At 28.6% G+C, this 24,792-nt stretch overlaps 2 protein-coding genes and 1 long non-coding RNA gene across 4 annotated transcripts; 2 read left to right on the forward strand and 1 right to left on the reverse strand.

The window, feature by feature from the left end:
• Window positions 1–1,361: 1,361 nt before the first annotated feature.
• LOC107449809 (outer dynein arm-docking complex subunit 4) lies at window positions 1,362–4,603 on the forward strand. Its single transcript, XM_016065465.3, has 2 exons — window positions 1,362–1,506; window positions 3,009–4,603. Exon 2 carries the CDS (start codon window positions 3,010–3,012, stop codon window positions 4,459–4,461), a length of 1,452 nt encoding a protein of 483 aa, XP_015920951.3. The 5' UTR covers window positions 1,362–1,506; window position 3,009; the 3' UTR covers window positions 4,462–4,603.
• Window positions 4,604–10,754: 6,151 nt separating this feature from the next.
• Window positions 10,755–18,338, reverse strand: roh (reduction of Rh1). 2 transcript variants are annotated; one of them, XM_016065475.3, is made up of 4 exons: window positions 18,199–18,338; window positions 15,006–15,168; window positions 14,223–14,279; window positions 10,755–10,851 (listed from the first exon to the last, which is right to left on the reverse strand). In XM_016065475.3, the coding sequence occupies exons 2-4, from the start codon at window positions 15,157–15,159 to the stop codon at window positions 10,838–10,840; spliced, it is 225 nt and encodes a 74-aa protein (XP_015920961.1). In that variant the 5' UTR covers window positions 15,160–15,168; window positions 18,199–18,338; the 3' UTR covers window positions 10,755–10,837. The 2 variants fall into 2 exon arrangements, with proteins under 2 accessions (XP_015920961.1, XP_087021989.1); XM_087165863.1 differs by lacking the exon at window positions 18,199–18,338 and adding an exon at window positions 18,085–18,194.
• A 229-nt stretch (window positions 18,339–18,567) lies between these two features.
• Window positions 18,568–23,963, forward strand: LOC147808032 (uncharacterized). Its single transcript, XR_015434642.1, has 3 exons — window positions 18,568–18,707; window positions 19,609–19,753; window positions 21,802–23,963. It is a non-coding gene; the product is annotated as an uncharacterized LOC147808032 (long non-coding RNA).
• Window positions 23,964–24,792: the final 829 nt, after the last annotated feature.

Consider the following 24,792-nt stretch of genomic DNA (forward strand, 5'->3'; position numbering starts at 1 on the left):
TATTGTCATTGTCTTTTGTTTCTTTCTTTAAATATTTTTCTTGTTCTAAAAAGTGGACACTTGAGATTTTAAGACACAACACAATTTAATATTTAATTCCAGCTTTCATTTAACAGTAAAAAGTAACGAACTCAATGTTGCGGGTCAGTGAAAGGTATCGTAATTTCGTGACCAACGGTATTATGTGGTCAGCATTGCGACACTCTGGTACCGATTGATTTAAAGCTGGGTGGGCGGAACGGGAGAAAAATATCCATTATATATATATACATAACATTGTAAGGGGAAAAAAATCGAGGTCTAGAAACTTTTTGTGCTATAAAATTTTTTTGAAGTATTTTGTAAAAAAACATTTATTATCTTTACTGGCAATAAACATCCTCTTGACTTATTTTATTCTTTAAAAGTATGATATTTGTCACAATTCGAAGAAAAAAAAAACTGAACTATCAAAAGTTGATTTATCAGCAAAAAATTCTTGAAATTTTCAAAAAATTTTCTTAATAAATTATTTGAATAAACCTTTTTAAATACTTAAATATATATTTAAAAAAATTTAACGACAATTTTTTTTTCTAATGATACCAAAATTTGCTTATAAATAAAACAAATGTAGACATAAACACAGTCATAGTTATGGTTCAAAAAATATCTTTAGTCCTTTTTCAGTAAGTACTTAACGCAAAAAATTTTCATAAAACCCTGTGACATGACGGTGCACCAATGTAATATTTCACTCGGAATTAGCCATATTACACATGTCGAGCGTTGCTTCATGGTTCCCGCCGGCCGAAGACTCCGTGTCGTAAATGGTGACTGATGCACGTTAAATCTGTTGGATCACAAAGTCCTCTATATTCCCATAACAAATATTACCCCTGGGGGTACTGATCCAGGAGTTTCCTTGTCTTCTAGATTGGGTTCAAGGCTACAGTGTTGAACATTTGTAGTCGTAAACCCAAAATTGGGTCGGCTGTTCAACAACGGGTATAAAAAACAAAAAAACACATTTCTTATTAGAGTTAACGCAAAGATAAATTAGTAAGAGAGTTTCTGCAAATATTAAATTTATTTGTTGAATAGTTGTCTTACGTTTTTCAACTAGTATTCGGATGATTAATAAAATTGGATTAAAAAATTGTGTCTATAAATTATAATTAAAAAAATATTTTAGCGTGCGCAAAAAAATAAAATAAAGAATAGCAAAACAACTATTATTTCGATCTTTAAGCGCTTTATATGTAATCCCCCCCCCAAAAAAAAACGTAGCTCTGTGATGTAGGCAATTAAAATTAATTGTAATTTCACAAGAGCTGTAAGGTAGCTATTTAATCAAGGCATAATTACTCGTACAATCTTCTGCATAGCAATAATTTCATAATCTAACACACCATAATCAACAACCAATTATTGACATTAAAATTTAAATAAGTTATCAATTTAGTTATAAATTTTTTTTTAAAGAATATTATTGTACACAATCGTTAAAAATTTTATTCCTTCCAAGTAAGTAATTTTGTTCTTTTAAAATAGGGTTAAATCATATTTTATTTCTAACCAATGAAGACCTAATGAAATTTTGTTTAACGTAGTATAGAATGTTTTAATATAAAGGTTCTTCAAATTGAGAATATGTACTATCATATAATTCATTACGATAAAATATATCACAGAGAAGGTGTGAACAACACCAGCGGTCAATAAATTACGGGGCAAGGACGTCCAAAAAATTCTTGACTGGCACCCTAGATTTAGCAAAATTTAATAAAGAAGCAAAAAGATATTTTTCATTCCATTACATATTACCTCCCGAAAATTGGTCTTTGCTTTCAGAAATTTTGATTTTATATGAACCCCTGATTACGAAGATGCATTGCAGTTGCGAATATACTTGTATTGGGTATTAAAGAAAATTGTCGCCAACTCGAAAATGAAGTACTATTTTACTAATAAGTTCAAACTGAAAGGTTTTGTTTATTTTATGCAAAAATAAGGGTTTAGTTAAAATGCATCAATACACACAAAGCAATATTAGATAATGCGCACGAATGCGTATATAAATAACACAAATGTGAACTAGGATACGATCACAATATAAACGGTATAACTGTTTCCCCCCCCCGTTCCCTTATTTAAGAGGTACCTGAAACTTTAAAGTTTCCAAGAAAACAAAGTTTAAAAAATCGATATATATATATTTCATTTTTCTTGATACTTTGTAGATCTTGACTATACATGGTATGGATACTTGTCTGATGAAAATATATTGTGTAAGAGACCAATTAAAAATATTTTAACGGAGTAAATTTAAGTGCAACTGAATTTCGAAAAAAAAAAAATCAGTTATAGAAAATTCATACTGTATCATTAGGAAACGCGAAATGCTGTGTTGCCACTTTCTTTTACTTTCATAACTGATTGGAATTGAGCGAATTTTTAAGACAGAGGGTGCGTTTCTTGTTTTTTTTCAGTGGCGCCATCTATGGCCAAGTATACTCAGCCACAAAGACGTCACAGCCCGTAAAATTTAAATATCGTTCATATAATGTTTTGAACAATTTAGGTTTTGATTTTTAAAGCCAACAATGCAATATAAAATAATTATTAACAAACATAAAATTTATTATACATAATATAATTAAATAATGTACGAAATAAATCCAAAATAATTATTATCATAATAATGAAATAATAATACGAGTTAAAGATACGTGTAATGCACCACATGAGGTGCATTTTCGGTTAAATAGTAGTGACTGGGTGGCGATTGACAAAAAGAATTTTAATCAGAACTTCTTTTATATATTTTTTTCAAATTCGAATTTTGCCATTTTTTTAAACATTCTAAAATAGCACGCTATTCAAAACATTTTAATTTAGATGACAAAGCTAAGTGAAACAGTTTAGTTTGGTAATTCATAGTTTTCAGAAAATTATTCGAAGTCAACATTTAATTTCCTTTCAATATTATGTTGCTCTTTTTCATTTATTATTATTTCTTAAAATAGTATGTGGCTCGGAATGGATATTGAAGATGACGAGGACACAGAGAAGAAACCAAAAAAGCTTCCCACTTCTTTGTATCTGACATCCGGAAATTATTATTTACATCTGAGTAATTATGAGGAAGCAATCAAGAGTTTTAATAGTGTTTTGGAAGACGAAGAATATAATACAAAGGCCTTATTAGGTACCTCAGTGTCATATTTGAGGCAAGGGAAATTAAAGGAATCAAAAAAGGCAATAGATAAAATATTGAAAGTGGCTCCCAACAATAGCGATGCAATAGGGTTGAAAGGAGAAATTAAATATTTACAGGGTGATTTCGAAGCAGGTCTGATTGAACTATGGCCGGCAGCTGCAAGTCGACCCATTCGATTGGATTTGCGTCTTGGCTATCAAGTTTGCGAAAATGCAATCGACAAATTCTTATATCCCGGAGGATCACTGTCTTTGGACCACCAAGATGTGGAAGAAGTGGAAAAGCTTCTGCAAGGTGGGGAAATGAAATATGGTGTACCGTTTCGTAAAAAGAGACGTGATCTCCATTCATTTGAGGACGATTTGAATTTTTCATCAGAACTAATGAAAATTAAAGCCATTGAAGAAGTTCATCCTATTTGCAAAGACTTACTACTCTTTTTAGAGGACAGGAAGAAGTTCTGGCGCATCGCGAATCCCCATCGGGATCGGATGCCTTTAAAGCCTAAGATACCAGAGTGGGTTAAAGATGCACATTTCGAAAAACACGATCCCATAGTTGTGTACGACATAGCAAAAGTAAAGTGCTTGGATTCCCATGATGCTTTGAAACAAGGAAGTGTTGATAGTTCATTAAAATTTAGCTTAGAAGCACTTGCCATACTAGGCTGCATAAAAAAATATGCTTACGATATGGCAGAAACATCGAAGCTAAAATTAATATTACTACACCTTATCGGACTGGCTCACATGTTTAAAAATGATTATAGGTCTGCATTGGTATATTTTCAGAGAGAAATTACACTCGCCCTTTATAAAAATATGCCAGATTTTAGGTTGAAAGCTATTCTTTGTATGGGTGAAATATTTTTCAGACAAAAGAAATATGATAGAGCTATTTCATGTTATGAACATTGCCTATTTGTTTCAGACTCTGCAGAGTTTGATACAAATATGTTTTACAAAATAGCTGAGTGTCATATGAATCTGAATGATCTACAAAAGGCGTATAATTATGCGCAACGAGCCGTTGAAGCTGCAGCGAGTAAGAAAGAAACCAGACTACAATTAGATGCAACTCTACTAAAGGCGGAAATAAGCGTGAAAGACAAAAAAATGGATAGAGCAGGGTTTTTGTACTCTGAAGCTTTATCTATGGCTAGACGAAACGATGATTCTAGAATAATTGATATAGAAAGCTTAACAGTGATGTTTCATCAAGAATTTAAAGATAAAGCAGAGGAGAGGGAAAACTTATAAGAAACTTTAATTCAAATGCATATATGCAGAATCATTAACCAGGAATAAATAATAAATCAATCAGTTGTCGGATCATTTACGTAAGTTAATTAGTTATGATTCTGAAGTTTTAATAGTTCAATTTTAATAGAAACTTAGCAGAATTTTGCCATAATGCACCTGCTTAGAATAAAATTTCTACTATAAACAAGAAAAAACAATGTTTTCAAACTGTAATGCTAGGGATATAGTAAATTAATACTTTTATTACCTTAAAGAACAAAACGAAAAAATAAAATTTGCAGGAGAATATTGCTAAACTACGTTTTACACAATAGTAAATTATTTTTGAATTTTTAATAAATAAAAAATTTCTAAAATATAAAATGTTTTTCAGAAATAGTTTAGATTTTTATTCTAGAAAGCTGATACACTTATGTATATATAAAATAAATTTAATAATACAACATAGAAGATCTGTTATAAAATGTAAATAATACGATGAATAATTCAGTTTTTTATAAAATTATACAATGTTTGCACAGATGAATGATTGGAGTCATTTTTGTGCAGCATGCATTTATAAATTGCAACAGAAAGTAAATTTTTACAACTGCACGAGGGCATCACCTATTGTATGTCATTATAGAAAAGAGCCTTAAACCAGAAGATGTAGTTGTACAGTGCGCAAAGAAATAATCAGTCCACTCTACCTGAATCACTTTTGATTTAATAATTGGATCGATACTTTCTTTACAAAAATATGACTAGATATTCTAAAAATATAATTTTCGAAAATTAATTTTAAAAAAATCAGATTTCTCAGAAACTAGACGATCAATTTCGATCGAATTTTGCCATGTAAAATTATGTACCTTACAGTACCTTTTTTTAATTATCAAACAAAATAATAAAAAATAAATATTTATTAAAAGTCATTTTTTGCATGGAATTACCTTTGGATAAATAACTGTTATAATTGTGTGCAAACAATTTTAACTCGCCTGGAAAGTTCTCGAGATGATTGCAAAAAAATAAAAATAACATTAAGGGGTCCAAACTTTGGACCGCTCTCCTGAGCAAACAACGGTGACCATTATTTTCCAGATTGCAACTACCGGGGCAAGAAATCCGAATTAGTCGAAAAAAAGATATGTTTATTCAACGAAAGTATGTTTTTGTGTCTGTGACGCCACAATTGGAATTACATATTTATTTCCTATCTTTTAAAATATCTTTAATTACTTAAGCTTATTTTTATTAATAGAATTATATTTAAAATAAATCAAAGACTTAGTCTTTTAAAACGAACATAAAATATTTATTTTTTCTCTTCTAGATCAATGTAACGGATACCTTTTTTTTTTATTTCATTACTAAGCAGACTTATGAATTCACTGTCGCCTCTAATCAAAAACAAAAATCTATTTATAACTTTTTAGTTTAAATTTCCAACGGCTAAATGTTTCGGTTGCATGGTTGTAATAATTCTCATAAATTTGTCGGAGACCCGTGATCGCCAAGGTATTCTTTTAAACCCATATTGATATGCTGGTTGGCTTTGTTTTGGCTATGATATATTATGATAAATCGCCAAATTATGGATCTCCTACCCAAACTTTCTACGGCCGTTGGGAATAATTATATTCACTTGGAATTCAAAATTTGTGGTGACTAGGAGTCCACTTTGGTACGCTCCTGCCCCAGTCATCCTAACGGTTTAAAAAAAAAGATATGCAATCGTAACAAAATGCTAACAAAAAAAAAACTTCTTGATGTGGAAGTTATATTTCCTTGATTCCTTCAAGGGATTTACTTTTGATAATTGGTAATTATCATGATGATTTGTATTGATGGCCATTCTCTATAATCTTCAAGAAATATTGCTTAATAAATTGGATTTTCATATTAACGATTCATATTAATTTCCTGGAGACTTTCATTTTGTTTCATCCATTTACTTTTATTAATGGCCTAAATGAACAATCATGAATTCCACTATACGAATATTGGCGGATAAGGACGGAGGACCAAACCTCCCCCACAGTGTCTGGTTTTGTAACTTAACATATCGTCTGCATTAATTAGTATATTTGAAGAACGTGAAGATTCCATTATTAGATCAAAAGTCATTCAGGACGATAAGTTTTTTTTTGCATATTGTACATGCTTACTTAGACTTATACTATAGGTTGGGCAGCCCTAAAGAGCAGGGCACATTAATCAGAGGTCTCTTGTACCAAAGCCCTACATTATGATCAACAAGAAAGCTTTATAGCTGAAATGAAGTTCAGTAACGCCTTGCAGTTCCCAGGCATTAATGCAATGTTGCTCAAATCTTTAAGCAGAATAGACATCTCAATCACAAAGTATATGTCGTTAAGTTTCCTCCTCAAGATGACAGCCTCTACAAAGAGAATCAGATTCAATACCCATTATGTATAGGTGTCTCCCGAGAGTGCAACCAACAATGACCAACGAACTTCCTCAAACTGTTCCTGTTTAGCTTAAGAAGCTCTTTTTGACGTACACTAGGTCAGTCACGATTCAGCTCCTTACTTTGCCTCTGACCATACGAGTTGCACCACTGCTCATTGGCAATTTTGCCATAAAGCTTGAATATAGATGCCCTGAATGATGTGGGATGCATGATTAGTTAAAATACAGACCCTCACACTGACAGGTTGGGTATGCAGATGACAGTGATTTAACCCTTAGGTGATTACCAAGATTCTTAGACTCTACCCAGGGGATTTTTTTTTATGAGATAATGTCAAAGAGACTGCTTTTGTTCCAGCGACCCCCCAAAACACTAAAAAAAGCTAAAGAACACTTTTGAGCAACATAGGGATTACTGATAGTGTGAAACTCATACCGCAAGGAATGTAATGTACAGTCGGCAAAAAAAAAAAGATATCACCCTGAATAATTTTCGTTCTAATGATCGGATTTTCACGAACTAAGTGTTAATCTTAATGGTTTCTGGGGGTGACCTCAAATATGCTAATTAATTAGTGCTAACTATTAATTAAGTTACGAAATCAGACACAAAAACGTACTTTCTCTGAATAAACATATATTTTTTCTTACATATTTGGATTCTTAACCTTCAAAATATAGGGGGTAGCCGCAATCTGGGAAATATGGTCCCCATAGTTTGGTCAGGAGAGCGATTCAAAGTTCGTACCCCTTAATGTTAATTTCACTTTTTACGTTTTTAGTCATATTTTAAAAACTAATAAAGCAATTCGAAGAAAATTTCACCCAGTCATAAAACTCATTTACCCAAAGATAATTTCACGAAAAAAATAATTTTTAATAATTGTTAATTATTTTTTATTATTTAATTAAATTAAGGATGAAAAATTTTTGAATTATAAAGGTATGAATTTTTTTATACCATATTAATCTACATATTTTTCAATTGAAAAATCTAAAGTTTCAACTGTTTTTATTTATTAGAAGCTGAAAAAAATTAAAATTAATTATTTTTAAAAAAATAATTTGGCGACAATGAAGAAATGATTAAATGGAGCGATTAATATTAAAATGTGATAAACTTGCGAGGAACTTGACTTCGCGCGCTTAGCATAAAATTTCATTCATATTTTTTTCGCTAATAATCGTTTGCTTATCTTTTCATTTTTATTTTTTTAAGCTATAAAATACGATGTTTCTTCTTTAGTCGTCTAAAATTCTATTTGCAATTTAGTAAAGAAATTTGAATAAAACATTTTATTAAATAAAATACATTTTATTCAGAGAATGTGGAGTTTTATAAAAGCATGCTTCTGATAGAATATGATTATACAACAGATTGTGCTTCTTTAATGTGATTTTTTTTTATTTTTATTTTCTCAATAACTGATAAAATTTCAATAATATACATACGAATGAATAAATTTGGAATAAAATATTCATCAATTTCTTGAATATATATTTTATAAATATTAATAAAAATACGCAGTCAACATTTTTAAGCATCTCTCACAACATCGCAAATTTCTCAAAATCTTATAGGGTAAACTAACCAGTGAAGGAATACTTAAGCTTAGCTTGTCTTTAAAAAAAAATCATAAAAATTTCAAAATTTGTAATTTTAGCTAAATGACGTATTTGTTATTAAATGCATGTCGACATATTTGTTATTAAATGCAAATTATGTAAAAAAAATTTAGATAACTTACATAATATTGTTTTAAGCTTTTGGTGGTTTAAATAATAAGTAGTAAGATAACCAAGTGAAGGAACAGTTCTTAAATTGAATAAACACTAAATTTTCCAGTGAATGAACACTTAATTTTGAGAATGTTTGATGCTCGTTAGGAATCCTTAGGCCACACAGATATCTGTCGCCCTGTAGATGCCTGAATTGACGGCTGTTAACACAGGCGGGCATTAGAAAAAAAAAAATCTTTTAAGTTTTCGTGCCCCCATTTCAGTATCTTAAGGGCCTTAAGAGCTCTGTTTAAAAAGAGAGTATCATATCAGATATATATATATATATATATATATATATATATATATATATATATATATATATATATATATATATATATATATATATAAGAAAACAAAAATAATCATAGTAGCAGTATTTGGTGATAAATGTAGCTTATCGTAATTGAAGAATATGCTGTGCGACATTTTATGGTGAATTTGCGAACGTAAGTTTCAGCATGTATCGAAACATGTGGATGCTATTTGCTAATCATCTTTATCCAAAGAAAACCATGTAACGTAAATATCTAGCAAAATGAAGCAATTTTTTAAACAATGAATCATACAATATGCAACATATTATTTCAATATCTTATTCTTAAACATAACATATTTCAATGTTTTTAAAATGCCACTAAACATTCAGCAATTCCTTGAGTTATAGAAAAAAGAAATATCGTAAATTACAGAAAACCTTGTGAATGTGCATTAGAATTACTATACAATCTACATTTTATTTTTCATGCACTTTTTTTTCCTTCAAACTTTCATGCCTAGAAGACTCGATTAAAGCTGTAAAAATTATTATCCCTAAAATTTTGTATATAGCTATTATAAGTTATGTTAATTTGATTTTAGTATGAAATCCTCGAATAAACATAGCAAAAATAGCATAATCTAAATAATATCAGATAAAAAGTTCATGTATTTAAATTCTGAAAACTTATAAATCGATTCAAATTTTCTTTTCAAAAGAGATTAAAATAATTTTTTATTTTATTTATTTATTTATTTTTTTTGCTTTTTGGACATAAATGAACTTAAAAATTGTCTATTGCCTAGAAACTTCGAGGTGTTTTCTATTAACTATTAATTAAACCTCTCAGAGCAATCACAAAACATTATTTAAATTTTTTTACAGTCAGAAATTGGTTGCCTAGCAACCTAGTAAAATTAAGCGTTTCTCTTTTGATTCAGTCAAGGGTTATCTTAAAATATTTATTTGCGCAGGCGACTTTTTTTGGCGGTTTTCTGGACTATCGCCAAATTTATAAACCTTTATTGCAACCCAATTGTTTTAAAATTTTGTCTACCCCCCTAATTCAAGTGTCTAGATTCCAAATATGTAAAAAAAAAATATATGTTTATTCAGAGAAAGTACGTTTTTGTGTCTGATTTCGTAACTTAATTAATAGTTAGCACTAATTAATTAGCATATTTGAGGTCACCCCCAGGAACCATTAAGATTGACACTTAGTTCGTGAAAATCGGATCATTAGAACGAAAGTTATTCAGGGTGATATCTTTTTTTTTTGCGGACTGTACTTCATTATACATTAAATGTTATAGATTAGAGGAAAGTATAGGAAAAGTGTACGTAAGAGATAGAGAATTCACTATATAATATTTAGGAAGTATATGCATATTAAGTAGAGATCAATTTAAATTGTTTCAATGACACAATTTTTACAAAAATTGAAGATAATATAAGATTTGCTTGCTTAAATAAAATATTTAGAAAAAAAGTGGATAAAATGAAGTTTTTGGTGATCTTGTATATAGAGTGCTGCTACCTGCATGTCACTGATGTAGGCAGAGCATGATTTATTTTTATGTTAAGATAGTATTTATTTTCCCATTTAATCCTGCTTGCAGAGTCGTCTCACTTACACACAGATAATCACCTAAGATTCATTAGATTTTTCAAAAAGTTGCATCAAAGAATAGATACATATTTAATGCAATTTGTTAGTTAGACCAAGTTGTTTCGCATGATTGTAATTAGGGCAAAACAGGCTATTTTGAGATAAAGTAAAATAGGATATGCCATCATTTCACCCAAACCTTTTGTGTGTGAGTAGAAAATTAACACATTTTACTAGTTCATTAATAATTTTTAATCAACTTAGGTGACAGATACATTATTACAGATACTAAACTGGTTTGACAGAAACATTCAATGAAAGTGATCTGAAAAAAAGAAAGAAAAAAATATACAGATAAATATCACAGAAAAAATAGAATATAATTACAAAATACTTATAAAGCTGTTGAAGTTTACTCTAAAAGCTTTTATGATTCGATCCACACTCCTTTTTAACACACTGCGTAATCACGATGCAGGATTGAAAAGCAACAGATTTATCATAATTTGATTATAAATTTTACAACATGTTTGAAAACACATTTTAAACACTATGTTAAATAATGATCTTTATTAACTTGTTCTACTAATTTAGTGTTTCTTGACTGTTGCTATACAACAAGAGGTCACTGTATACCAGAGTTGGTAAAATTCATAATTTTTTTAAAATTATTTAAATCAGATATTATAATTATTTTTTTTAATATTTACTATATATTTTATATCAGTAATATATATAGTAAATGATATATATATTATATATCATTTACTATATATTTTATATCAGACATTTTATCAGGAGATTAGCTAAATCTCCTGATAAAATGTAGAAACAGTACTTAATATCATTTAAAAAAAATTATAGTTAAAGGAAGTAATATTGCAAACTAAAATAATTTAAAAATTATTTAATTATTATAAGTTAATCACTGAATAAATAAAATCATGGTTATTTTCATTCAATTTAAACATCCTAAAAATACAAAAAAATGTAGGTTTCTCTCAGCAGAAGTCTTTCTTTTATATTGGTAAACACTAACTACATATTTAATAAGTTTCAAAAGCTGTTGAAGTATTCAAATAAACACAAAACTAAATGGACTGGGAAACTCTTCTAAAGAAGCAAAAGGCTGTCGTGCCCCCATGATTATTACCAGAAAATTATTTTACATACAGCAAATGGAAAATTACAATTTACCAATTTAATATTACTCTTATTCACTTTCTTTAACTTTATTTATCAGTCTATATAATAATTTACTCTCTCATTATTTTTTTTTTTTTTTGGATTAAACCTTTATCATCAATAAAATCCGACTTTAAAGGAATCACAGACTAAAGAATATATTTATAAAGTTTCGACTTATTGATTCATTTAAAAAAAATATTGATTGGTGTAAATCAATGATTTTCTTTAAAAAAAAAAAATCTCAGTTGATTTAAATCATGCCAACGCTGTTGTTTACTATCCAAATAAAGGGTTAACTTTGTTACTGACACACAAAAGTAAAACTCAAGGAAACATTCAAATTATAACACTTACAATCATTACAGTACTATAATGCAATATCTTTAATTGTGTTTAAACACTGAATAAAAGAATGCTTATGATTTAATTAAAGATGTTTTTACTCATTTTCCCCAGCTATTTTGTATTTTCTATATATTATTATTTTCAAATTTCTAAACCCCATCTTGTTTGTATCTTAGGTCTTTATTCCACCTTTCTTAAACACATTTTTCTCTTATCTCCAAACCATAGGGACCTATCTAGTTTCCCTCAAACTTTTAATACAACTTTATTATTCATTGATTATTTGTTGCAGTTAGTTTTTAATTCTATTGCAATTCTAAGTTTCTTTGCTTTATTCTGCTTTCAACAATGAGTGCTCTATTACAATAAAGAAACAATTGTATGTAACTTACTATTTAAGCTTTTTCATATCATTTTAACTTTATTTTATACAGCGTACATGTACTATTTAACTTTATGTCAGTGTGCCTCTATGTTTCATAATTTCAATCTTAGTCGTAACATAATTTTAGCAGAAAGTTAACTAATGAAGCATAATTAATGATCTAATGATTATGATTCTATTATATTCTCTTAGTTTTGTGGGATTTCTAATCTGTTGTGTGGGTTATCTAATACCAATGCAATTCTTGATTAAAAACTTGCAATTATCTTTTTTTTTCTTCAAAAAAGTTCCTTAATTTTAAAGTTCTTTACAATTTTTGAATTCTCCCAATAACTTCACATTTTTCAAAAAAATTATTTCATAGTTTTTTTTTTTATTGTTTCAGTATGTGAGGTAACTTGATTGTTAAAACTATGTACCTTTCTTACACTACATATAATTTTAGGGGTTGAATAAAATAAACATCAGGTGATATTAGAATAATAAATGAGAAATATCAACAATGATATATGTATTAACGAAAAAGGCAGACCCTAAACCGATCTGCTTGTTTGACAAAGAACTGTACAATAAATCAGGATGGGGCACAGTATTAAAAACCATAATTTTTATCACTGTCCATAGTTATCATTTGATTATTTCTATCTTATCAGGAAATGTCAACATTTTAAGGGTTAAATAATTTTGTAATTCCATAAAAAAAACTACTATAGCCTTTAATAGTATACAACACAATAAACTCAATACATTTTGTATATTTTTTCAATGAATAAAACATGACACAAACTTCTTAATTTATATTCTCGGTAGTTGTCTGGCAAGGTAGAAAAAAAAAAGCCAATACTTATGACATCAATAATAAATTAATCTGTATGGTATACTAAATGTATTCTTTCTCAAAGCACTTTCTCTTTCCCCTGATTACTTTTACTAGCTTTCTTGATATTTCCCCCCCAAAAGTAACAAGATATTTATCATTTTGAACTGTCATTCTTAAAAATTTTACTTACATTCATTCTTATAGTATGAACTGTTAATCCCATTCAGAGGTTTATTTTGAGTTAAAAGTATTATTCATGGCTTTAGTTTTACATACTCATTGCAATTATAAGAATAATAGACAATATTTAAAACCTCTACTAAACTCGAAACTTATTATTTCTTTTACATCTCTACTACTTGAATTTTACATCAAAAATTATATCAAATGTTTACCAAATGTGGACATACATTACAATATATTTAAAATTTATTTTATAATGGAATTTTGTAAAACTGCTCTAAGTTAAGAGTTAAAGTTTTTAAATTTTTATTAACTAATAAGAAACATTACAGCACATTTTTTTACATAATTGATAAGAAAATAGCAGCAACTATATATATTAACCAAAAGGGTGGACTCTAAACAGCTTTGTCTGCTTTTTGTTGGACTAGGAATTGTACAATAACACACTATGGGTCACAGTATTAAAAATCGAAATTTTATCATTGTCCGTAGTTTCTCTTTGCATTATTTCTATTTTAACAGGAAATGTTAAAAGTTTAATAAATTATCTTAAAATATTTATTAAATTAATTTTATTACATTCATATTATAAAATATCTCAAGATTTTTTAAAAATGCTATCACAACAATTATTAAAAAATATTTAAACAAAAGTAAAAAAAAAAAAAAAAAGTCAGGTCATAGCCTATAGCAGAACATAACCTAGAACTTGTTCATTTGATACATGCAACTTTAAACAGATTTAGTAATAGCAATAGATACAAGTACTTACATTGACGTTCTTTCTTATGTTTTTCGGCCCATATAGCTTTATTTTCTGGTGTATTAACTGAAAATAAAATAAAACATTTACTTAAAAAATCAAAGAATTATAATTAACTTTCAACGATTGTTAAATGTTATGAACTTGAATAAAAAAAGAAGAAAAAAAAAAATTCAGACTAGAATAAGGTTTTTCCACCTATTAGTGGGAAATGTAACTAAATACGCAATTTAATGAAATAAAATTGCTGGTTTGGCCAATTTTTTCAGCCCACCTCCCCAAAAATTGGCAAATATTCAGTATTCAGCCAAATCACTATTAGCTACATCCCTATTTGATAGTAAAATAAAAGAAAATAAAAAACTTATTCAATAATGAAGATGTGTAAGATTAAAATAATATCAAAATTTTTTTTTCATTATATGATGTAGTCAACTTATACTATGTCACTAAAAGAATCATTAAGGAATCTAGGTTAAATAAAAATATTAAAGGAAATATAGTAAAAGCAAAGGTAATATGGTTATAAAGGAAATATCCTTACAAGATAATTAATAAATAAACAAGAAAAACTTATTTAGCCAAAGGATGAAAGGTAAAAAAATAAGGCATATTCGACTGAAAGAAATATAAGTTTAAAAAGAGCTGTATACATTTAAATTCCTCGAAACACAACCTGGTAATACTGAAGATTAGAAAAAAAAAAACTAAATATTTAAAACAAATAAAGTGTTTCAGAAAAGTTTCTAGTATAGTTTTAATATTTGAAGATTATTTTCTTGATGAAACTACCTGACTTGTGGATGAACAAGAAAAAAGGGAATGTGACAGCCATAGCCCCAACAACGAATCTTGGAAGCCAGAAGTTATTCCAGAACCATTTGTATGGAAATTGTTGAATCTGGGCAGCAAATGTAACAGGCCATTTCATTTGCTTTCTTTCCATTATGTTGAACTAAAAGAAAATTTTTTTTATAAAGAGCAAGTCAAAATTGCACTAGCTTAACAGGTAGCAGAAATTGAAATAGTATGCAGATGTTAACTGTTTATGCAAATTGGCATAGCTGGTAACTGAAATTTTCGTACAGTTAAAAGTAATGAATTTTAGAACATAAAAGAACATTCAAAACATTTTAAAAAACCCCGTGGCAGAATTGCGGTGACACAACAACATTGCCGCAGAACGTTACACAGTTTTTGCAGAAATTTTTTTCATTTGGGATTGGAAAAATTTTGTTTTTCCTCTCTGCGTAATTTTTCAAAAAAATGTTTTTTCTTCTTCTGCAGAACTTTTTTTTTCAAATATGCCTTTCTTGCCCATCAGAGAGGAAAGAAATAATCATGATTTTTCAATTCTCATTTGAGATTTTAAAAAAATCGATAATAACTGTCTTTAGCTAGAATTTCAAATTATAATATAAAATTAAACAAAAATTCAGAAATCACGAAAGTAGAAGTGATGTTTCTTTCATTTTGGAACACCATGTTTTTCATATACTTATTTTAGTATCTCTTTTTTAAAGAGTCCTATTAGAGTGATTTTGTCACTGATCTTTATTTTGGGAGTCACTGTACCGATTTTAAAATTTTTGCACGAATTTTAATTTGTGTGATGATTTATAAAATTCGAAATAGAAAATAATCAATGTATTTTTCCAGGAACATAATGTGAAAATATCGCCTATAATATTAGAATTAAAAAAAACTTACTTTTACAATTAATATTTTTGTTATAAATTTTTATTCTATACTTTTTTCTGTAAGCGCAATGGTTCTGTTACTTTAAATTAGTAATTGTTATAATTAAAAGTATCGTAAAGCAAAATATTAGTGTTGAGGAAATTTGTCGCAGAAAGCCTGAAAAATTTTTGCCACAGGATTAATAAATATAATTAACACAATACACATATTGTTTAGCGACCCTAGAGAGCTTTTTATGTTTGTAGCCAATCCTGCAACACAGAGCTGAAGTTGGTTAGCTTCACGCAAACATTGCCCACAAAATTTTATTTCTCATGACATTTAGCTTTAGACTTCCATTGTCCTTTTAGTTATAGCTTGTGCCGTCAATTATCAGGCTACTCTCCACTGTAAACACTCTAAACATCAATTTTTATCTTACTTGTAAATATATTTTTTATTTATTCAATAATAAAGTACATAGGTTAAATCTTAAAAAATGAGATACAATAATAGTTATATTTAAATTCTCAATATGGAATCAATTGGTATTTTTTAAGTTTTCTTGTTATAATCATCATATTTACATTTATTTCCTTAGCAGAAAAAATATTACAGCATTTCAATTTTCTTCTTTTTTTAAAACACATCTATATAATGCTCATATTTAAAAATGAAATAAAAATTAATTAATTAATAAAAATTAAAAAATTAATATAATTAATTTTCTCATAAATTTTTAGGGCAAAAAAGAAACTGCTTCAATTTTACTTTCTTTCTCTTTTAATATTAGCACTTGTTTTCATGTTCTGTGCATAGCTTAGATTTCTCTAAAAATCGGAAAATCAAAAACTCAACGAGCATTTATAACTGTAGGTGGCTGAATAGCTTTAACAACTTCCTCATGTTGTAAAACACTTTATCTTCCCGTTAAGACCTTTTCCAATATTTTCCAGGCTTTACCATGGCAAAAATTTTGATATCATTTCCAAGCACTTGCGTAACTATGAACTATTATCATATTTCACAACAACCCAATATCCTCCAATATTTTTTGTGGTGTTAATTGCCCTGGTATTAAGAACCCCTTCTAGTGGCGCTACAGCAATTTTAAACCAGAAGAAGGTGAATATGTATTCCATACATTTTAGAAATTCCTGGTATAAGTCTTGCGTTGGTCCACATATTATAATCTCTGTTAAAATTTTTATCTAAAAATAACATCACTGTAGTAGATGACATAGCTTTTTTACAACATTTACAAAATCATCTGCAGACTGCACAATTGGAGCTGTAGATTTTTTTTGACCTAACAGCGTTTCATACCAAGCATTTTGCCTTACCATTAATTCCATCCACCATACCCTTGCCATGGGCAGCTGCACAATATTTCCAGTAGAAAGTCTTTTTAAATTTCTATGGTATTGTAGCAGCAAGGTCATGAACCTATTTTTAAACTCTGGTCAAGGTTCATCTGTCCAAATTACCTCTTCTAGAAATTTATTTTCTTCATCGATTGGCTTGATTTCTTTATAAAATTTTTTCAATGAAAGCCATGACAGAATTCTTTTTCTTTCTCTCAAATGTCGGATCATATTAAGTAAGTACTGCATTTTTCGTGTACGAATACTGCAGCTGTAAATAAGGTTATACTTTTTAGAGTCTGAAGTACACCCTGAACTTCATCCTGACATGAATAACTATAGTTCATAGCAAAATCCAGTCAATTAAGTGAATATTATTGACTTTGAATGAAAGAATAATACAAAAAAGATGAGCTTTTATTGTGGTCTTTTTTATCACAACATGGATGTTAGATTCATAAATAATTCACCCAAAGGAATAACTGAAGTGTTTTTAAGAATGTTTAGAGGACACTTGGCTTAATTATCGAGGACCCTAGTAGCACATAGGTACAAGAATCGTTTATAAAAGAAAGACAATATTATGAAGAAAAAAAAATTTCTTAATGAATTGACGTAGTGAAACTCTGGCTTAAAAATTTGCGACAGATTTTTATGACAGTCTCACTTACTAAGATAGTTTCTACATTTCACACTATATTACTTTTATATTAAAAAAAATGCAAAATAATGTGCGTAACATCAATTTTGCAAAGCTACTGTAAATTGTTTTATAGATTAATATAAAATGATACAATAATTAAGTTTTTAAGGACACTCAAGGTTACCTATAGGATTCAGTAAGAGTTATTAGGAAATAACTGCTAGCTCATACATTTCAGTTATAAATGGGAGTTGAAAAAAGCAAAGTTACTTAAATTTGATTTTAAACTATTACTTACTTTTACTTTCTTACTGCAGAAACAAGCACAAGTACTTTATCGAGATATTTTCAGTCGTGTATTTCTATTGGAAAAACACTTCCGGCTGCTTATTTTATTACTGGATACTGAATGAACGTTAATCTTACCGAACGAACAAGATTCGCCATTCAAATTTAAGTGTTATTGAAAGGGCTATTTTTACTACAAGCAAAAAAATCGTATATGCGAATTTAGAGACAGGAACTAAACCTTGATTGGCTAGTTTTTCGTGGTTAAATTTATTTCGCCAATCAGTTACTCCGAATTCCGATATTTGGTCAATTTAGGAATTGGTAACTGGGCGGAGTGAGCTTGACGCTAGCTTTTATCCATCAATCTTCTTATAACCCTATATTGATTGTGTGACCAAACTTTTTCGCCAAAGCAATTGGCGTTGTTTAAACAAAAGCTATTGTTAGAGGAAGCCATTTTCTGTATTTGGCTGCGCGGGATTTCATATTTTATCATCATGAAAGTTTTAATTACAGGTAATTCTTATTAATTAAAGATTTATAATATTAGTGTACGTTTCATAGCAGTATATAAAAAAGTTACATGAAATTTTTAAAAGGATTAATGAATTTTATTAAATATCTGTGAATACCACGCGTTAGATTTTAAAGTAAATAGTTTGTAAAATGTATGTATTTTAAGAAAATCGTTATAAAAATTCATTTATCAAAGTTTTTCTCTGCTTCCTTAGAAATCCTTTGTTTGATCTGCCGAAATTGTGTGAAGCAGTTTAGTAATGAAATTTCATTTAGTTTAATTACTTGATTTATGTTTATTTTACTGACATAATACAGAGGTATCTTTTTTTTCTATGAAATATATTGCTAATTAAAATTTATTTTATATAGAAAGATTAATATTGAATTTTCTTAAAAATAGTGAAGAGGGTTTTGATCATGTCTAAAATAATTTGTTTCAATTTTATTGTAAACTAATCTAAAAAAAAAATTCTGAGAGAAATGGAACAAATTTAGATAATATTTATCATTTTCATTCACAGTTACTGCATTCATTATTATTCTTTTATGTTGTCTTAACTATTGAATAAATTATGAGCATGCATACTTTCAAAAAAAAATTTTATTATCACATTTATGTGCAAAACAATTTGTACTCAATAATTTGTTTTATTTAAAATACATAGTACAAATACTATAATAAATTAGAAGATAATTCAGATTAGCACGTTATCTTAAATTTAAGTTATCATTATTGGATATTAATATGAAATTGAATTTTTTCAATTATTTAACTTCTCAAACTATATCTATAATTGTATTTTTTTCATTACCCTAAGATTTTTGAAAGTTTACGTGGACAATGTAAAGCAAACTTTTCATATTTCTTCTTTCTCTTCATAAAATACTTTTATACTAGGTGATTCCCTGGAGAAGTATTTGGCTAATTACTTAAATGCTGAATGAAAATGGGATATCGATGATTGCACACCCTGGAATCGGTGTGGACAAAATAAGTGTGCAGTTGTGAAGGGACGATTCTGTTTTTGTCTTAATTCATGTTGGTAAGTTGAAATGTAATTTATTTACATATTTAATGATTATGTAACTAAACCATTTGTTGGCATTGTTAGTATCTTGTGTAACTATTCTAATTCAGATACTTATTTATTTTTTTATTAATATTACTTATGGTTGTGCTATAAAATAATAATTTATTTTGCTTTTCTTAAAAATAAAGGAACTAATGATGTGCAAATGGGTACAATGCCCAACTTTAAAAAACTGGCTTGTGTGGTTAATAAAATTTGTGGGGTTATTGGGGAGATTTTGTTTGGTTATCTGTGGAAGAATAATTCTGGGTAGCCAGCTGCCAGGAACTAATAAAAAGAGAAGGGAACTCAGAAGGTATAACTCGTAACCACCCCCGGACAACTATCTACATGTGTTTTTTTTTTTTTTTTGTTATTAAATTTGCAAGTTTAAAATCTGTTTAGCACCTTGGTGATTGTAGTTGGCACGGCAGATCACAATACAGAAATATTTCTGAGTTGTTTTTCTCGAACGAAGAGTTTAGAAATTTCTCTTGCTGAAAGATCAGCGTATGCATCAACATTTTGTTAATCTTGAAAACGTCACTATAAAGCGATTCAATGAAGTAGTTAAAACTTTGTGAATTTTACTTGGGCTAATGTTCTGTGAATCAGCTTTATCTGTGGATGAATGTATTGGTTAAGATCACATACATTTAAACTGCCAGGGCCATATTCAACTGGCAAACATCTTTGAAGAATGCATAGCAAAGTTGCTAAAAAAAGAAGTGTATTTATACACAACTTTATATACTAATAATATAAAAATATTGTAATCTTGTCTTGACATTTAGCCAGATAACCAGAACTCATCCCTTACAAATAAGAAAGAGTAGTCACAGTCAGATATCTGTTTAGAAGAGATTTGGGTCCGTTAACGAACTATTCACAAAATATCTTTTCATAAAAACGGACATTTCACAAAATAATTTATCCTTTACTCAGACCCTTCACAAATTCGTTTATCTTCATTGTTGTTTTGTTAATCGAATAAACCCTTCCCGGGGGGGGGGGGAGAACGACAGATGTAATCTAAATAAATTTTGTCTTCGGCAGACACTTCTTCCTTTATTCGTCCGAAATGAATATTCTGCGTTCAGCAGTATAGGCAAAATACCAAATATTTGTATGTTGCATCTCTAATTTAGTAGCAGCAATTGCTGTTTATTTTTTAAATTTTAATTTTTTTAATTATAATTTTACAGTGCTGGGCATAATCTTGTAAATCTTTACAATTTAAAAACTCCTTGAAAAAGTTTTTTTTTTTGCAATAACAGACCCTATTTGCACAAATTCACAAAAGCAGGACCCTGGTTGAAAGAATGTGACTTAACGTTTATTTTATATTTGGTAAAATATACTAAATGAATAATGCTAATAACGCTAATGAATAATGCCAATTGCTATTTCTAAATAATAGCAATGGGTATATGTTCAACACTAAAAGAGATTATAAAAAATTTTAGATTGCACGGAGATTGATCTAATTCTATTCTTTGTTAGCTTAAATGAGATCTAGACTCAACAGAAGCTAATATGAGTGTCTCAGTCTCTCTTTCTCTCAGTTTCACTTTCTCTTTTATTACTATAATGTTTTGATTATTCGAAGAATTGTATATTTTTAACAGTGGCATTATACCTTAATCGTTGTGAGTTTTTTTCCCCCAACTGTATTGTTATAGTACGGATTGTTTACTGTTAGTACAGCACTGTTTATAAATTATTACAGTATTAATAAAATAATTAAAGTCAGAATGAATTAAATGATCTTTTAATGTTTATCAGTATTTGTCTTTAATCACACCGTGGTTAAGGAAAAGACAGTGCCCTACCAGTTAGTATATTCCTCTTTTATTAATAATATATATTCTTTTACTTTGATTATTTCAAAAATATTTATTACTTTTGTTTTTATCAGTGGCATTTATTGCATTCTAAATAAAAACTAAATTAATGTTTGATCTAGATACTAATAAGTTTAGAAAATTAATTTATGATTTTATTTTTTATTCTTGTAAAAGGTTTAGAAAATATTCATTAAGGAACTGGTGATGTCGACAGAATTTAGATGATTAGATACTAAAAAACTGGGAACAGTGCAATCAAACCTGAACAATGGACAAACACATCAACATGTACTGGCTCATCATTAAAAGTCAGCATGAGGATAACACAACATGCACATTCCATGATCCATCATGGACTCGTGCCTTTAAGAAGCCTACGTGGCTGTCTCTAGGGTAAACGGTGACTCAACAGTGCACACACCAACTGAACAATTGGCTGTGGGGTCATTTATGTTGTGTAAAGAAAATATAATAAAATCTGTGCTGTGACTAACTATTAAATGCTGTGATGTAATGTCCTGTGATTGTCTTGTTCTTAAAGCCATTAGTCTTTATATGTAAACCCTGATTGATGCTGCAATAGAAATATTAAATAATATTAATCAGACACTTTCCCTCTCTTTGAGATGTAAGTAACCTGACTAAATTGGGGATCTGCAAAAAGAAAAAATCGAGCAACAAAGCTAATGTTGTAATAATTTACACTCCTTTTTTATGTCTTGATTTTAAAGTGACAGATGTGTCAAATCCCCGAGTATGAGTTTGAGTGATGCTTCCACCCAAAAGAGTTGTGAGACCACTCTGAAAGTGTCGCAAGTATGCCATATGCGTGGAAAAAGATGGATATGCCAGATTTAATAATAAAAAAAAAAATTCTGTTAATCTGTGCTTATAACTTAAAACTTATACTTCTGTGCTAAATGTTCTTTCACTCTGTAATTCAAATTGATTCAAACTAATGTATGCAATCCTTTATTAGATTCACAATTTGAAGAGTTGTGCTTTTATCTATATACTTAACCATTGGTTGAAATCTTAACAAGGTATCTTGATTACAATATTAATTTGAAGCAACTTGTTCTCTTCTAGCTTTTGCCTGGATTCTGCTGATGATTCATGTTTGTCCCGGGGAATGGTCTCACAGCATTGTCTGCTTAAAGCTTTTCTGTGAGATATATTTACCAGGACTTGATTTTCTACAATGGTTTATGCAGAGTCTCATTTAGTTTGAAGAATATCTCTGTACCGTAACAAGATAACATTTCAGTCATTGATTTTACTATATGTATTAAATATAAATGTATATTTTTTAAATTCATTAAAATAATTAAGCTCTTTATTTTCCGGCACGGTTGTCAGTTATTAATATAACTGAAGTCTTTGATTGGATTCTGATCCACTGTAGAATTTTAAAGTAACATGATTTCTATTTTTTTATCTAGAAAAATGCTTTTATTTAACAGCTGACTAAGCAGACAATAGCATAGCTGCCAACTGTTCAGAATTTTTCGAATTTGTTCCTAATTTTTAAATCCAATCTGATATTTTTATAAAAATTCTGAATTTTCATAAAATTTTTGATTTTAAACCAATCCTTTTTTCTGATCGCCACAAGCATGCATCCTGTGATTATTGTGCTAAAGTAATTTTTAGTAGCTTTTTATTGGAAAATATTATTCTAATAGCTGTCTGTTGCTGATTATTTCACTAAATTATTATTTTTGGATTTTTTTTTTTGTAGTATTTAAACACTTGCATCAGAAATATTTGTTTATGATGTAGATTATTATTTACCAGTGTTTTATAATTTGGAGCTAAATAATTATATATTAATAGGTAATGTTTTTTTTTAATATATTATACCGGTATTCCTAATTATAAAACATTAATATTTTAAGTTTCCCACAAAAGATAGTGTTTATAGTTTTGTTTTACTAATTTACATATTTAAATATATGTCTATTAATGTTATGATTTAATAATTAAATTTTTATCTTACTCTCGTAATTAGTGCGTATAATTTTGTCGCATATAGTGTTCCTCATTTTTGATTCCTAAGGTTGTCAGCTATGCAATAGTTATAAAGAAAGACTTAGCTGCTCTTTTTCTCAGGATGATGCCACTGATAGTGGTCATAGACCTTATATGATTGCATCTGCAAGCACCTTCATAGATTCAAGCTAGCTACCATACTCTGTCTATTGTGTAAGAACAAAAACAAATATACGTGCTTCAAATTCTCAGATCCAACTTGAATAATTTTTTTTTCTTCCTTTTTTATACTTTTTACATATGCTGTACTCTTACCACTAAAAATAAATATATTCAAAAGAAAATTTATCTCATTTATTTATTCTTTCTTGAAGAAGTATATCAAGAGAAAGATACTATTTTATAGTACATATGTATCCAAGGTGCTACTACTATAACACTGCAACTATTTCAGTTTAAATGAATCTCAAGTTAGAATTTAATGCTACTATATTTAATTAAAATTTTGAAAATACGTCCAATAGTACGTTTAGAAGTTATTTGACTAAAATATTGATAAGTATTGTACAAGGGCTAGCTCTTGACCTGAGAAAAAAACAGTTTCGGGAAACGAAAAGCGTTAGTTAACTTATTTTTAACGAACTGTAATTCAACTTTTTTTTATTTTCAACTAGCTGAATATCCACTCTTCGAACAGGATTAATAAAATCAAAAAAACAATAACTCGGTACTGAACAACCCAATGAAATCGTGGACAAAACTGAACGGTATATACTGACAAAATTAATAAGCAAAAGCATAACAAAACCTGTTTTTTGTTGTTCAGCCCATTAAAATTGAGATTAACTGTATTCAACATTACTAGGCATCATATCGAAATTAACCATTGACATGGAATTTTTGTAAATAAGTAATTTTTTTAATTTATATAATAGGAATTACCCACATTAATTAAGCATCATTGGCGACAATAATAGTATGGCGCTTGTTTACGATTAATCTATACGAATAAGTACCTGAACTCCATAAATGTTGCTTTTTGTAACATAATGGCTTACTTTTTAGTATTTCAATATGCATCTATTACATTACTTAAATGAACTGAGCGTCAGCATTAACACTTTGACTCAGAATTTTCATTAAATATATTTTTTTTCATTATTTCTTTGTATT

The sequence above is a fragment of the Parasteatoda tepidariorum genome, chromosome 6, assembly GCF_982258835.1.
Source record: "Parasteatoda tepidariorum strain Cologne lab strain chromosome 6, Ptep-v5.0, whole genome shotgun sequence".
Taxonomy (NCBI): Eukaryota; Metazoa; Arthropoda; class Arachnida; order Araneae; family Theridiidae; genus Parasteatoda; species Parasteatoda tepidariorum.

Excerpts from the sequence above, each read along its gene's own strand:
- roh (XM_016065475.3), bottom strand. The coding sequence starts at position 15,159 with ATGGAAAGAAAGCAAATGAAATGGCCTGTTACATTTGCTGCCCAGATT. Across the intron at positions 14,280-15,005 it reads CTTGTTCATCCACAAGTCAG|TTAATACACCAGAAAATAAA; the intron begins GTAGTTTCATCA and ends TTTTATTTTCAG.
- LOC107449809 (XM_016065465.3), top strand. The coding sequence starts at position 3,010 with ATGTGGCTCGGAATGGATATTGAAGATGACGAGGACACAGAGAAGAAA.